The sequence below is a fragment of the Ammodytes marinus genome, assembly GCF_949987685.1.
Source record: "Ammodytes marinus genome assembly, chromosome: 1".
Lineage (NCBI taxonomy): Eukaryota > Metazoa > Chordata > Actinopteri > Uranoscopiformes > Ammodytidae > Ammodytes > Ammodytes marinus.
Genome location: NC_137230.1, coordinates 21880101 through 21897107, shown reverse-complemented (window position 1 = coordinate 21897107; position 17007 = coordinate 21880101). Strand labels below are relative to the sequence as shown.

The 17007-nt window shown below is 40.1% G+C and overlaps 1 protein-coding gene across 1 annotated transcript in view; it reads left to right on the top strand.

Annotated features, from left to right (window-relative positions):
- The window catches only part of cdh16 (cadherin 16, KSP-cadherin), a gene marked incomplete at both ends in the record, with an annotated part of 29868 nt that extends 16103 nt beyond the window's left edge, over positions 1–13765 (top strand). The window contains 8 exons of the mRNA XM_080028422.1: positions 828–904; positions 3291–3482; positions 6844–7085; positions 7198–7328; positions 8254–8493; positions 12654–12770; positions 13351–13467; positions 13665–13765. Of these exons, the coding sequence (XP_079884548.1) occupies positions 828–904; positions 3291–3482; positions 6844–7085; positions 7198–7328; positions 8254–8493; positions 12654–12770; positions 13351–13467; positions 13665–13765 (1217 nt within the window). The remainder of the gene's footprint in view (positions 1–827; positions 905–3290; positions 3483–6843; positions 7086–7197; positions 7329–8253; positions 8494–12653; positions 12771–13350; positions 13468–13664) is intronic.
- Positions 13766–17007: the final 3242 nt, after the last annotated feature.

Genomic DNA, 17007 nt, shown 5'->3' with positions numbered 1-17007 from the left:
CATATTCTGATTTGTATGTTCTTTTGCAACCTCATCAAGTCTCCCGGAAAAAAGGCATGAATGCATACTTTGACTGCTTTCATTGTATGCTCTGGTATTAACATTGGGAGGAATATAAAAATTAATGATAAAGGTGATTTTTCTTTTAAATCAAATGGCAGGAACTAGGTATTGTTTCTATTGATTCATTAGGAAGAAAAGGTAAATTGGACTTTCTATAGAGGAAAGCGAAATTAAGTATTCCAGTATGAAAATATTGCACACCTACTGTAAAATTGGGGGCGGGACTCGATAAGCCTTAGGCTTCTTCCGTCACCCTTCGGACAACACAAATTAAGATGTATGATGTGAAAGAGATAATTGTGTATTGTGTGGAATTGTCCGAAAGAATAATAATAAAAAAAAATAGACTGTTATTCAACTGCATGGTGATGGATGGCGTAGAGTAGACTACTAGTCATAATGAGAGAAAAAAGTGAGCTAACAAGAAGTTGCTGCAAAGATATTATGTTTTAAGGAAAAAAAGAAAGCACTGGTTAAAAAAATAGAAAAGCAGCCACTTTGCCATGGAGGACCATAATGTATACATGTAAAGCTATATAGTTTTAGCTTAATGAGCTAAAGTGCGTCAGTGGCTTGGTTGACACTGTAGCATGACTGCTAGCCCCTGGGGGTGACAGATGATGTTGTCTGCATCATGACTCACGGACCAGGAGGTGAGTGAGGTGGCAAGATGAGGTACTTGTCGTTCCTTTCAGTATACTTTACCCGAGTGTTGGTCTGACCCTGAGTCACTAACAGAAGCTATATGACTATGTGTTTGGCAGGTCTAAACAGCTCTTGCACTGTGGTCGTGACTGTGCAGGACGAGAACAATAACCCACCGGTCTTCTCCCAACACGAGGTACCAGAGCACATCTTCAAACTGACACACACACACACACACACACACACACACACACACAAAGAAACACATCTGATGCATTGGTCTTCTCAGCAAATGCTTAACAATTTGATAAAAAGTCAGGCCGATACATCACAGGCTATCGTCAGTGGCTACTGGACTGTAGACTGTGAATCCACTTTTCAGGTCACTGATCTAATTTTCCCTGGCGGGCGAACTAGATATGCCTCCTAATCTAAAGGCTTATAGGGACGGCACCATGTTAGTGGAGGAGTTTTATTCAGTTCTTTGTACTCTAAGTGGGCCGTGTTTTCAGAGTTTAATCTGATAAAGCTTTCTTCGGAGAGAAGTTTCCACTTGTTTATTTATAGTAAGCATGAAAATGATGTTGCAATGATGTAACAACATGCTATGGCATCACAGGTATTACAGTCTCACAGACTTGCTCCTTCATATTGAGAGAAACATCTGACTGCCATACAAAGTGAATCGTTTTCACAGGGTTGGAGTGTATTCGTGTTGGTTTTGATAGATTCCAGGGCTCTACAGAAGCTTCTATATGGCGATTGTCAGCGTATTAAAAAGGAAATTTCACTTTTTTGTCACATTTAAAGCTGGGGTATGTGATTTCTGATTGGTCAAAATTAACATGAGCTGTACACTTTGACCAATCAGAGCGGGGTTCCGATTCTCTGTTCTTATTGGCTGTTGGGACTGTCCATTCACTTTGGCACGACTTTGTTGGTGTAGAGCGTGTCAGGAAGGGACCATAGGGGAGGGACCAAATAGAGTTTAATCTATACCCTCAATAGAAAAACATGTTTGTGTGTTAGATACATCCCTTGCTCAGCTGAGAGCGATCCTCTAACTTCATTTCCTGTTGCCTCACTTAGTTTTCTTATAAAGGCATAAAATACACCAACGCATAATTTACAAAAAACGTAATTGAGTAAATCAACCAACTATTTACTCACACATTGAATCACATGCTATATCATATTCTTCATCTTTGATTTATGTATTTGCGAAATAAAAATCCATCTTTGGGCACCACCTTCAGTATCTATTTTTATCTCCTTGTGATGCCATCAGTCACGGGTCCTGCAATATACGGGATAGCGGTTTTCTCTCATTCTGGCATAGCTGCTGGAGTGGAATGAAAGAAAAATTGGGCTAAAAATAGACAACGGAAAATCCCCCCACATTTTATATGCACGTGCCGCACAATAGAAGAGAGAAAAGTGTCACGGGGGGGGGAAGGGATTTACGTGGGAGTGACATCATGCCGCGTAATGACAGGGAGCCGTCGTCTGGCTGTTCTCTCTGTCAGACTGTAGAGAAACTGAAGGGCTGCAAGGACATTGCGAGCCGTAAAGGAACACCAGGTACTCCATTTAAATTTAACAGTGGAAACTGGCTGTGGGGCTTTGGCATGAATATCCACACTGATGGCGCTGGAGATGTCAGACCACCGTTGAATACAGACTTAATGAAAAATTGGACAATCATTGTACATACTCATTTTTCAACCTGTTACAAACACGTTCTCAGATAATCACCACACACACACACACACCAACACACACACACAAACACAGAGGTGGAAAAAGGCTCTTGAACAGGTCACGCCTGAGCAGAGCAGCTTTTTCCATGGCGATGTGAAGGCAGCACTGTAGGGTTGGTGGAGTGTGAGGCGAGTGGTGACAGGGCTTGGGTCAGCCTCCCTTGGGATGGGGCAGCCAGATCAGAGCTGTGGCCGCTTCACTAGAGGACATCTGTGAGTGGCAGATTAAACGGCAGTCCAAACACACAGAGGTGTGTGAGTAACGGTCAGCTCACACTGGGAGGACAAGAGGGGTCAAACAAAAAACCCACATGTTGCCATGTACTGTCACAATGTCCCAAGAGCAACACGGTAAATTGTAAATTCAATCATCTGTGACTTTTATTGGCAACCCACAAACTTTGCCAGAGTCAGTGGAGAATTAGTAGAAAATGATCATGCCTCCAGTATTTCTGGAACAACTCTTTGATAACTGGTTTTTTTTAAGATCTACATGCTTTTAGAGATTAAGATATTAACTGATTTTCCATTTTAAATGATTAATTTTGATTCATTTATTTGTTTATCTTTCATATTGTTCCCATCAAGTGTTAATATAGTCCGATTCAAGTCAAAGCCATGTTTTATATTATAAATGAGTTCATCAGATGTGTTAGTAGCTTGTTAATTGCTTTATTGGCTGGGTATTGAAATGCTGATAAGATTTTTTTTTTTCTTCAAATGTATACACGAGACCATGTGCATTTTTATTTTGGGAATGATTTTTGACACATGAATGTTACATGCCCAGTAATCGTACATTGCCTGTCTCCTCCCTGTCAGTACGGACCCTTTCACATCCCTGAGAATGCTCCGGTGGGCACCACAGTAACAGCTGTGCTGGCAGGGGATGCTGATGTTCGAGGAGGGGACAGCTGGCAGGTGGACTACCGTTTAGAGTCTGGAAACGAAGAGGAGGTCTTTACATTAGTGACGGACAAGCAGACCAACGAGGTCTCTCTCGTCCTCTCTAAGGTAAACAACACAAACCATTCCTGCAACCCCATTTGACAATCTTATCGGTTATTTATCAAACATACCAGGATTTGCTCAAAAATACTGATTCACATGAGAAAAAAACATCTCCAAAGTCTAAATAAAACTGTTCTCTTTTACTCTGTGCAAGGTATGAGAGAGCGCAAACCATTTATCCTCTCTGGAGCACAAATATTAAACGTCAAGGACAATTCTTGGCATGATGACTTGTATCTGTCCTTAGTTGTCTGTGCAGTTCTAAGAGATCATTCAGCAAGCTGGCCTTGTCCAGATAGCAGTCACATATAACTCAAGTCATTTTTATGAGGACGTGATTTTAACGAAAGGTTGGGGGAAAAATATTCCAATATGTCAATATGTCAAGGCCACACGGCTCAAATGTATTAAAAAAAATAATAATTAAAGAGAAAAAAAATGAGGGGCCAGATGACAATGGAATGTTTTAGCCAAATAATCGCTTCTGTCCCCAGGGGGAACATCCCCCTTCGCCTGCCTCCTACCATCCAGTAGGACATTTAGGGATGTATTGGAGAATGAGTGTGGTTGCTATCTGTGTGTGTGTGTGTGTGTGTGTGTGTGTGTGTGTGTGTGTGTGTGTGTGTGTGTGTGTGTGTGTGTGTGTGTGTGTGTGTGTGTGTGTGTGTGTGTGTGTGTGTACCAGTGTGTGTCATTGCCTGTGAGTATACTCTAACGGTTTTCTCATTGTGAGTGGGCCAGGCAGGAGACAGTCTATTAATTTCAATCTCTCTGTAGGAGTTGAATGTGATTTAACTGGCAGTTTGCTCATGCTTATCTGATATAACGCAGGAGATTTCTAAAAGCTAAAAATGGATCTTGTATCATTTGAGATTACCACATGAGGACTTCTGTTTTTTTTATAAACAGAATTACCGTCTCTTTTGAGCAGCTAAAGCATGCGTATTGACCTTGTGAGGTATCACTGTAACTTACTTTGTTTTTAACTAGACAGGATGCTGTTGTTTATTTAGCTTACTTTGGTCAAAATGAATGCTTAAATCCTCCACACGTAAAGCCCCAGCGGATTGAAATGCACTTGAGCAAATCCTTTAATTCACCACGTTACTGTGTGAGGTCAGCGCCTGAGGCAGACACATTTCATTATTAGAAATGACACACCACTCACAGCCTAAAGTGAATAATTACATTGTGTGAGCAGAAACTAATGGCGGTGTACCGCACAAGCTTGAGGCTGCTGATTGAGGTAAGTGTTTAATGAACAAGCGGGAGTGAATCGAATCAGGACGAGACGTTACGTCAAAAAAACTACTTTTGTTCAAGGAAAAATGAAATGAAAACTTTGAAACTTGTTTTGACATATCAATTGATCCCATGAATCATGTTGATGTGATATACACCATTCATTAATCCATTCAAAGTTATAAGGAAACACATCCTTGATATAAACTTATCAAGTACTACCTAAACGTGAGTCAATTTATTGTGCAAATCTTGCAGTGTAGGAAAATGTAATCATATGCCAGTGATGTTAGCAGGAATAAGAGTGTAACTTTAATGGAAGGTAACTGTAAGAGATTTGTTACCCGTTATTGTTGCTTCATTTTAACACATATGCTTTAAAGCTGTATTATAGCTTAAATAGTAATGCAGTGACAGTGAGTAAGGAACAGCTGTGTTTCTAATGGCTGACCCTGCAGCATATGAGTTGCATTCTGTAAAAAGACGGCAACAATATCAAGGCTGGTTATGTTCAATCTGAATGATTGATATATCTTGAAAAAGATTAATTCAGTACCAGAAGGAGGCTACATCTTTTATAATTAATATTTTTGTATGGACAGTGAGTCAAATGTTCAGCTTTACAGAGCTTTAAAATGAATTATCGTTCTTGATGGTATGATATGTTTGAGACGCCCATTTTGAAGATCCTTAAATAATGGGTAGCAACAGTGAAGGTGAGGTAAGGTTGATATAAACATTTCAGTCATATTTTAGGGTAAAAATATCCTCAATATCATCATGTGAAGACCTTGAGTAACATGTTGTTTCAAATGAGTGACCATCTAGCCAAGAGAGAGAGCAAGTCCATGCACATGTTCTGGCACGCTGATAACACACTAGAGTAGTTTGATGCGTCACTTCCAGTCAATAGCTGTACCTTGTGCACCCTCCAAGGCCTGTCTTTTACTTCTCCCTGACAACATGGACGCACTCAGCCTTAGCAACATGATGGAAGGCTGCACGCTGGTTTAATAATGTCGTATTTCATGGGCAGGCATAACCAATTTAAGAATAAAACCTGGCAGCAAATACAAGCTTCAGTGAAGGATTTTGAAGAAGTATAGATTCAAAATGAACAAATACATTAGATTGAGATAAAGTAATGATTACTTAGCCTCTAAAACCTGTTAGATGTTTAAATATGACAACTATGTTTTATCATTGATTGCAATGTAAACACTGGCATAACTCTGTTTAATCTTGCCATACCCCTGCTATCTATACTAACCCATTTTTCTGTAAAACATTGGCTTCAAATCATACCATACAAATACAGTATATATTCATGTGTTCGACACTCTTTTACAAGCAAGAATACACTGCAAGGTCAATACAGCCTACATACTTTTATATATATATATCCTTTGGTCATACAAATCTGCTTAACAATGCGTCCGGTGTGTTTTTATTGCATTGTCACATATCAGTTGCTCTCGGGACATCTAATGGAAAATGTTTCATTAGTGATACAGTGAATCAATTGGCTCATCTCCCTGTGACCAGTGTCTGATCCGTATTGGAAACACAGAAAAACCCTGCCAGTAAATTCAGTTTCCGTGGAAGTAAGATGGGGGGACAGGACACGGGGGACTGCACTGTGTCCCTATCCTGCTGTAAATGCTGTTTTGTGTTTGTTTACACATGTTCCTGTTGTTTGACCGTCTGTCAGCGTGCCTTTAAAAAGTAATGAAGCCACAGACATTCAACTACTTTCCTTACGTTACTGGGAGTGGTTCTTGTTTTTTTTACATGGTAAATAATAATGTCAAAGTAAGTAAATATAGGAAATATCAAATATATTAAGCAAAAATGTCTTCAGATTATGTAAATAGGGGTCTGACAGAAAAAGAATGTTTTGCAATGTGGTTGAATTCGCCCTTAGCCTGATTTCCCCTTTTTCTTTTTACTTTTTAATACATTGCATATAATCAACCCTTCGTCATTTAAAAGATCAGGGAAACACTACAAATACTAACAGATGTTAACATTGCTATTTACATGTCACTTATTTTCCCCTGTATCCCTCTTGTTTGTGTGTGCATGTTTGTGTGTTTGTAATTTTCTGTCTGTTTTTTCCCAGGTCTTGGACTTTGAGCGTGAGAGTGAGTACATCCTGGTGCTCAGTGCTCAGAACCCAGTGGCTCTGGTGCGTGGCCGATACGGACCTGCATCCACCGCAACAGTCTCCATCTATGTGGACGATGTGAATGAAGGTCCAATCCTCTCCCAAAGCCATTATGAGGTGACCGTCAGAGAAGGAGAGGAACCGGGCCGGGTCATTGCCACCATCCGCGGTTACGACCCTGATTCTCACCCGATTCGGTAGGCCTAGGAAACTGATGAACAAAGTAGGAAGAATTGTGTACACCTTCTTGATGCATCAAGTACACCAGTCATATTTTTACCGAGTTGCACGTGTTTCCTTTTGGAGCAGATATTCTCTTCAAGGGGACACCAAGAAATACTTTTCAATAGGGAAGTACTCTGGAGAACTGAAGACGGTCCAGGCCTTGGACAGAGAGGAGAACAGCACGTACACCATGGAGGTCCTTGCAGTGGATGGACGTAAGATCATTTTCATCATTATTAATACCTGAGGTAGTTGCATAAAGCGCACGTGCATGCACTTGCACAATATAGGGTTTGGTGTCACATTACAGCCTCTTCTCAGAAATTAAGAACATAAAGCAAAAGCAAAATAGTTGTTCCCCCCAAAAAATGCTACTGCTTCATCATTGTGCATAGCATCTTAAACATAAGGATGCAGAATACTTTACAAGGACATGACATGCAGTGATTTTGTCCGTTTACTTGTTTGGAATGTACGTTACATTGTGATGCATTCGAGTGCTGTTCAGTAAAAATGTGTATTTGGTGAATCCTCATGATACGTTCAATGTTATCTTGTAACACATACCGTAAGTCCATACAATTCTACACAGACGAACAAATAGTCAAATATACTGAAATAAAACATTAAATTCTTGGCAAACTAAGCTGCAGCATCATAGATAGGCTAGTATATAAAATGGATGTAGCATCCAGGCTGACCTCAGTTATTACATCTGCATCCAATCGTCCTGGCTTATGTGCGTCGCCATCTTGTCAGAGGGCTAGATGTCACTCAAGAGACCGCGCCTCTAATTATTCATACATTTTAACCTCCAATAGTTTAAAAACTAGCGTAATCCAAAAAAAGTCACCCCCTCAGTGTTGTCATGGAGATATGACCTAAACATACAGACTAGAATGTTTTTTTGGACCAGGCCGTAAATAGGTTTAATAATGCTGTGAAAACGGTCTATTTAACAAGGGAGTCAATGAGAAATTGCTTTGCTTTGGTACCACCTCTTAGTGGCCACTCTGTGAATTTAATTTTTTGTCACCTCCGCATTGGATGCTGGTAGAACTCGCTGTGGTTGGGGCTTGTGCATCTAATGTCTACCTGTTTGAGGGGCAAATTTTTCACTTCCTCCTGTTGCTCTTATAGGGAACTCTTCCTTATCTGCGTCTACCCTGGTGACCGTTCAAATCCTGGATGTGAATGACAACAGTCCAGTGCTGGTGGGAGACTACTCTTGGAAGTACCTGTGTACGCCTCGCTGGGAGGACCAAGCTCTGGTGCTGGCCTCGCGGGACAGCGACGGGCCACAGCACGGAGGACGCCTCAACTTCTCCCTGCGCAGCGACGCTACAGTCCGACGCAACTGGAAGCTAACACCCATTAATGGTGAGGTGAACGTGGTTGACCCACTACAGCATACAGTGTTAGGCTTACAATTCACAGTGAAAGAATATAGGACACAGTCGAGTAAGGCCATGGTGTAAGGAGAAGCTATCCCTAAGCCACTTTTCTTAAGCTTGATTGTAGCCAATCCCAATCTAAAACAATTGATTTTTAATCAATTTGGGGTTCTTCAACTTGGTGTTTCACGCACCATTATGAACTGCGGTGTTAACCTGGTCCTACCTGACCATCGTACTTCATTTCATTAGTATAGAGGGTCTGGAATTGCTCAATTGACAAACGTAAACTCACTTGAAGGCGGGTGTCTGTTGAAGTTTAAAACTATTGGATGTGCCCAGTGTCACTCTGGATCTGCCAACCAATCGCATAACATTTGGTCGTGACACATGATATGCACCGGCTTCTGACTTTAACTGAAACTTGCGCACAACCTTAACATCATTGTTCTCAGCCACTCCCTCTGTTCGCTCATTGGACAGCCAGGGAGAAAACCCGCAAATATACCGCGGACCCAGACTGACTACTAAAGGGAAATTAAAATTGAGCGGAAGTAGGTTGGCGGGCGGTGCCAGTCTATTCTGAAGGCAAACATGGTCTGACTCAAGGTCATACAAAATGATAATAAATGGATGTTATTATCAGCCCCAAATCAACCCACCATATAAGGAAGATGTGTTCACTCGTGACCTGGATTAACCCTAATTTAGAGATGAAACTGGGTCCACCACAGTTACTATATCAAATATTTTCTATTTGTGTAGTGCTTTATTATGGGCACATTTATATATCATCATGTACACAGGTAGATTGTTTAAGATAGATATGTGAATGTTTGTCTTCCTGTAAGAATCAGCATGAATTTCGTTATGAATAAAGTTAAGGGAAGTAAATGTAATGGAAAAGACAGGTTGACGTCATCTGCCAATACGTAAGGTTGTGCAAATGTAACATTACAGATTAATGGACTTTTAAATACAGCCAGTGGACACTGAGTTTGCACGACCGTGTTCTATTTCCTCCCTGCTCAATTGCTATGGTCATATCTGGAGTGGTAGGTCAAATGTAATTATCCCTTTATGCAGTTGCAAACTGCTAGTGTTGGGCTCATTGAATGCAAACTCTTTCCTGCTATGACGACTGCCATTAAATCATTCAAACAGTTCAACCACTTCCCTCTCAGGTTTTTTTGTATCTCCCTCTTTCACTCCCCTGTTCCTGTCGGTATTGATTGAGCCCAGCTGTAATTATATCTTCTATGTAATTCCTTTGGCGTCACAGCTAGGTTTCTGCCAGCTAATGGAGTCTAAAAAAGGATTCTCCCAGAATGCTTTGCATCTCGTCGCAGGCAGTAATGGTTGTACCAATAATGTGTACTTGTGCCAGTACAATGTCTGCTGTAGAGTTGCACGGTTTGACACAACCTCTCATGAAAAGAACACCAGTAGCATGTGTGTGTGTGTGTGTGTGTGTGTGTGTGTGTGTGTGTGTGTGTGTGTGTGTGTGTGTGTGAGTAGTGTGAGTCATGTCCATTCATCTCAAATCTTTCATACTCTCAAATGCACCATATTCAAATTCAGTCATTTTCAGTGCAGACATTTACCATCTGCTACCTGTATGTAGTGTGTGTTGAAAAAAGTATGGCAATGGGATGGATGTTTACAGGGTCTTTTAGTGCTGAACTCTTGTCTGGATGGCTGCACTCGCTCTGAGCGACATATAACACTGAGGTTAGTTCAAATATCAACAAGCGTTCTCTGGAAACCGTATACAGTACTCCACCTTCTATAATGAGGCAGCACACTTCATTCCACTTGTTAGAGCCATGGAGAGGAAGTCCACTCTCAGTGGCTGTTCATAGCAGGACGGACTACTGAGAAAAACGTAATACACTCAGCCTTCACGTAGCACATTTCATGGAATTGTACAGTGAAAATACTTGTTGGTATTGCAATTGTTCTGGGGATTGGTAGGTGGTCACTGATCAAAACCGCGAAACAGCCAGGTCAGAGGCAAAATGGTGCCGATCATTCAGAGTACATTAACAGCCCCTACACAAGTGCTGTACACCTGCTCCTGTTTTCCTGTGACAAATGGAACAAGAAGCGGAGTGATGCTGAGGTGCAAGCTTGGAGTTAAGAGACCCTCAGATAAGAGTTCAAACAGCTTCTTCAAACACTTGTCCTTACAGGACAGGGCTTTTACGTCACGCAGCCAGGCGTGTAATTTAGACTGATTTACAGGGATAAGATAAAAAGCTACACACTCCAGACCTCTCCGTACAAAGTGCCTTCGGCCTCTAATTCTGTGTGTTGTGTAGTAATGCAGGTCCATTGGAGTTGTGTTTGCTTGGAGTTTTTTTTCTGTTCCTAGTAGAGAGTGTACCACTCAATTGTGATGATGCACAGAAAGTGATGCTTTTATTTCTTCTGAGCCAAAATGATAAAAACAGTGTGGTTACTGCAGTTGAGAATTTCAACTTCTTGTTAAGGGTACTGCTATTGTGCCAGGTAGTCACATTAAGCTTGGTGATAGGTACATTTGATCAAAATGTGAAATGAGAGATATATATAGGGGAGAACGGGGTAATCTGAGCCACTTTTTACATTTGCTCCCCTCTAAGCGAGCTAAAATGATTTATCACTCAAATTTACACATTTATCATTAATTCAGGATGTTTCATAGAAATGTGCATTAGCAGAGTTTTTTCAAGACAAAGGGCAGTGAAAATATGATTGTTTTAAAAAAAGTTGTCATTTGGCTCACTTTACCCCAGCTGTGGGGTAAAATGATCCACTTACTTTTTCCACTCTGAAACTACCATAACAACACATATTGTAACAGTAAGAATCCTGAAAGCTAGCCACACATTCCAGAACTAATGCCGGACTAGTAAAAGAATGATGGGGTTTGGTCAATTAAGCAAAACAAATTTTCTGAACACTTGAAAGTAACTCTGAACAAAATGAAATACAACATATTATAATTCAAAAGGTTTAAATAAGATTCAAATGAAAGATAAAACCAGTTAGATTAGAATACAGTCTGGGGGTCAGAACACAGGACCCTTAGAGCCAGCTAGTGTCTGGGGGTCAAAGCATAGGAAAATCAGAACCAGCAAGAACAGCCTGTGACTCAGAACACAGGAGAAGACCCAACTGGATTATAACATCAGCCTGTCATACTCTACAACTAGGCCTACTCTACATTCCAGCCCTGAAGGTTACAGGGAAAGATGAGAAGGTGCTCTTTCCGTGTGGTTGCCCCAGGTCGTCTTCCTGGTGTGTTTCCTTGGCATGATGGCTTTTCTACAATGTGTATGACATTAAAATAAAACATATGTCATGTAATATTACATTAAAATATGTTTAAGACTTAACTTAACTTGTGCCTCATGGGTGGGGAAAGTGAGACAGTGGCTCACTTTCCCCCACAGCATTTGGCTCACTTTCCCCCACCACCACAATTTGAGAAAAAACTACCTCTCTTAGCATTTCAGGCTAATCTTCAGTTATCAGCATCACATGGTTTCATATGTTGGTAGTTCATCAACACCTATGATAGAAGTTTTTCTACGTGAATACATTTGCTTTGGCACAACAGTTGATTAAGTTGACAGCAAGAAAATTTACTTTTACATGCAAAATACCTATTTTGGTGAACAAAAACATGCTTACCACAGCACCATGAGGTCCTCTCTTTCAGGGCCAAGGGGAAATGAGAGGGGCTTGAAAACATATATCTCACATGACCACAAATGTTTTCCGTTGCCTAGATACAGGGGGTGGCTCACATTACCCGATGCCTCAGATTCCCCCGTTCTCCCCTATATATATATATATATATAATTTTTTTGGCATTTTTATGCTTTATTGATAGTGTAGAGACAGAGTTGAAATGGGGCAGAGAGGGGAGTGACATGCAGAGAACGACCGAGGGCTGGAATCAAACCACTCAAATTTACACATTTATCATAATAAAAAATTACACATTTATCATGGGCCTCGGCTGCTGGCCGAGGCCCATGGGGGGGACGCCCTACCAACTGAGCTAAGTTGCCTATGACAACATATACCTCGTCATTCAACAGTGATTGTTTGTGTCATTTTCTTAACGAACAAGCTGTTTTTCTTTTTCTCTTTCAGATACTCATACCAACCTGTCCTTAAACATCCCCTACCTGGCCCCCGAGGTCTACACTGTGCCCTTCACTATCTCTGACAGCAGCTCTCCTCCCAGGAGCACCTTCATAAACTTGCCAGGTAATGCCGACTCTCCTGCTGATGAGCTGACACAAGCACAGGGAGGTTATGGCGCTGCAAGAGCATCGAAAACAATCAATACAGATCCAGTGCTGTGTGCCAGCTCGTTCTCACACTGTGTTCGTTTAATAATGATGCAATGGGGTTTTACAAATAATTTTTCCGGGCTATATAACTTCTCACACACAGTTTAGGATAAACTATATGGTTAATGGACTAAGTGGTGTACACAGTGCTATCCTTTGGTTTTTAGATATTCCGGGTAAGTGTTGGGTTAGAAATATTGTCATTGGTGTAGGTATGGCCAGGTAAGAATTTCATCTAGTCTAGAGATTATATTCATTATTCTCTGAGCTCCTCAAATAAATCTTACTTTGATGATGACTTAATGAGTGTTTTAAATTTGGCTAAAAGTGTCTATAACTTAAATAATGTTTTGAACCTAGGCATCAAACATAAATCTAAAACATAACACACATTATTTCAATCATTTGTACTCCCTGTTAAGTCAGCACATGTGTTGTGTGTTGTGTGATGTTAAAAAGCCCTGATCTGTTTTTTCCTTTCCCTCTCCTGTTAGTGACTGTGTGTCCCTGCAACGTCAGAGGGAACTGCAAAATAGCAGCCAAGCAGCTGCAGGGCATGCCAACTATTCAGTCTGCAGTGGGTATTCTGCTTGGCACCTTTGCAGTCATAGGTAAGCAGAGAGGCTGAGGAAAACTATTTTAGTATAACAAAGTATATCCATGCATTATAAGCTCCAGCATTACTTTGTTGGAGGGCCATTGTACTGGAATGAATTATTTATGATACTGTATAAATATGATATGTTTCACAGAAAAATATGCAATAACATAGTGCTATCGTTGAATATCTTCTTTTTTTTTATTCCAGGAACTATCCTCATTGTTGTATTTGTGAGACTGTCCTACCAAAACCCGAAACAGCAGAGCAAAACTAACCAGGAGAGAGTTCCCCTTAAGATGTCAATTTAGTGAGGATGATACTGTACTGACTGTCCTGCTTGCTGCCCTGGCCAAACTGGAACAATGTAACAGTGTTGCTTCAGGGCATTGAATGTCTTAAATTACATTTATTTCAGTTATTGGATCAAAGTTTAGATGTATACTGACCTCAGAGCAAAAACAAATATTTTTGATTCAGATTAGATTAGTCAAGATGATGATGTATGATAAGTGCTTAGGCCTGTGGCTGGGACATGATGTTTTTATTGTGGTTGTTTTTTTTGTTGTTTTCTTTTGTTATTGACCTGTTAATTTGTGTCAGAAAGGTGCATGTCTATCACGAGAAAGTATTACGGCTATGGAAAGGGGGAAAATAATATTACATTTAAAACCTGTTATTTGAAGAGAAAACGTTTGGTCACTTTTGAGAAGTTGTAATGATTTGACATTGAAGTTGCAATATACATTATAAGTCATAATTTAAAGAAAGCCTCCCTTTCATTCTTGAGATATTGCCACCTTATTCTCAAAATATGGCCGCAAAACTCCATTGTAAATTACACTGCATGTTCCTGTTATTAATTTATGTTAAACTCATCTGGTTATTGATGCTGTCTCTTTGATACCTTATTATGATCAATTACACAAAAAGATTGTTGTAAAACAATAAATCTGAAGAAAAAATGCCTGTACATGCTGATATTTAATTATAATCAGATTTAACACATCAACAGAATTAAAAATGTTGTAATCACTATAACGGCATAATTCCAATTTACTTTAAATGTTCATGTTGATACTGTTGTTCTGTTCATTCAAGCGTCACAATATGCTCTACTGTAGATCTAAGCCCTTTCATACCTGTAGCAACAGATTTGGTCATCATGCATTCACAGCATTAAATCTTGTATTTTCTACCTGCTAATTTCCTCATTATAAAGCAAAATACTATAATCTAATAAAACAGCCTGAATTTCCTCTATGTTTGTAACTGCATTAGCAGCGCGCTCCGGTTTGGGATTAAAGCTTTATAAGAGCTAAACCCAGAGGACCTAACAGGCGGGCAAAGCTATATTCAGACCAAAGTGTTGCTTTCAACAGCTCAACAATTGAAGGTTCAGTGAATGTCACCCAGCAGCATTCAACAAACTAATCTTATTCACTAAAGATAAAGCTTTACAAATTGAATAGATGCTATATACTCATCCACTAGCATGATAAAGAAAGATGCAGATCATTTTTGTCATCAATGGTTTTCCTGATCAATGTTTTATGTGAAACATGTATAAGTTAAATATGTTTGTCTTTGGCTCCCTGTGACAAATCCACTGAGAAGTATATCCCAAAACTAGACTGATCTATAATAAAGTGACTGTGCAACTTTACTTTTCAATGCAACACAGTTAGCAACTAGCTAGTGAAGAAATGCAGGACAAAGACCCAAATCTTTTTTCAGGAGTTGGTTAAGAGCAAACCAGAGGGGAAATAAAAGTGCCTAGCCTACTGCTGTTAGAACTTGCAAAATAGCTAGAAGAAACATAACTTTAGTGGGATGATCATGTTGATGAATGCCTGCTGGATGTATGTTTTACATTAGCAATAACATTGTGATAAGATGATTATGGCAGGACTGTGCATCAGTTCGTCTGTCATGTAATGCTCTAAAATCAGTCAATGCAACTTTAAGTGTAATTTGACAACCCCTTCAATTGTATCTTTAACGTAATCCAAATCCTAAATCTTACACTGTCGATAGACATTTTTCCTTTTCGTAGTGGAAAAGCACAGGTGTTACGCATGAAATGAATGATGACGTAGTTGTATTCAAGTGTCCCAGTAAGCAATGGCAGCATGACCGTGAGCCAGGATGCACAAAACCAGGACCCTGAAGCAGCTAAATGGAACTCATAATATACACAAAAAAAGACCTACTGTCCCAAAATAAACATCTAGAGACAACTGTATTAATGTTATTGCATGGTAATCAAACCCACCTATTAAAGTCAATGTGACACACATTTTACTTTGTTAACAGACATGTTTTGTCCATAACTTACTGGACCCAATTAACAACTTTTGTGGCATTTTTAGACATAGTCAAGAATTACAGTTTGACAAAGATGATGACGTACACACTAATAGAGGATAGCAGACCTCATCTGTTTAAGGTTAGAACTTTTGTTTTACCCTGGTTAGTTAGTGGACTGTTGTGGGGTGAACTGGCAAACAATCCATGGTATGTTCCAGTGGGCATGACATGGAGGGGAAAATAATAATACAGCAACAATGAACCAGAAATGGATGAAAAATCTAAAGAATAATTGTATCTACACATTCACTATTACAAATACATGCATGCAAAGACAGCATGTCCCCTCAACTTGACATTTCAAATGTGCAATGACTCACCTAAATACAAAGACAGTACCGCTGATTGCCTACAGAGCCACTGCCCACTTGTTATTACGGGTATTTACATATCCGTCTAACATTTCCAATCAAAGCAAAATAGAGTAAAAGAAAAGTTCACGGACCCCGAGGGAGATGAAAGAGCACAAGGGAAGGGATTGGCTTTTGACATGGGGGTCAGGCGTACACATTTTGGAGGTAATGAGCGTCCAACTTTAGTCTTGATGTGTCCCAACAGATCTTTGGAAGACAGTGATGGTTCAGCTGGTCAACTTGTGGGTGCAAGGCCACATAGAGAAATGGCGGTGATATTTCCCAATCACTTCAAGCATCTTGAGAATTGAGAGATAACTCGCAGCATATGGACGGACAAAGAGCAGTGGCCGGTTTTCCCCTAGAGGCTGTTTCGGTTTTCCATTGCTCTGTTACCGCCACAGTGTTTTTCCTAATCCCTCCTCCCTCTGCTCTGACTTTCCCCACAGCTTTGGCTATTTTAAGCTTGTTTTAAGATCGTGTAGTTTCCCTTTGACTCCAAACTTGACAGTTTTCCCATCTGCAGCTGTTAGAAGAGCAGCCGGAAACTACTGCAAGAATTTGTTTTAGTAAGTCTACCATCAAAATATAAATATGTCACATAGCTTCTTCTTCGTGGAGAAAGTACTTGCTAAAGCAAATTTTCCGACTGAATCTCACTGAGACATCGAAGCAGCTATCATCAATATTTTAATGGATCACATGACATATTGTGAGTGTCTTGTGTGAGGGGTTGCTCCTACTGAAGAGCCTACACTTATACAAATTTCACCTCTGCAGTTCCCCTCAGCTATATGGAACGATGTTGCTTCTTTTAGCTCCTTTCTTTG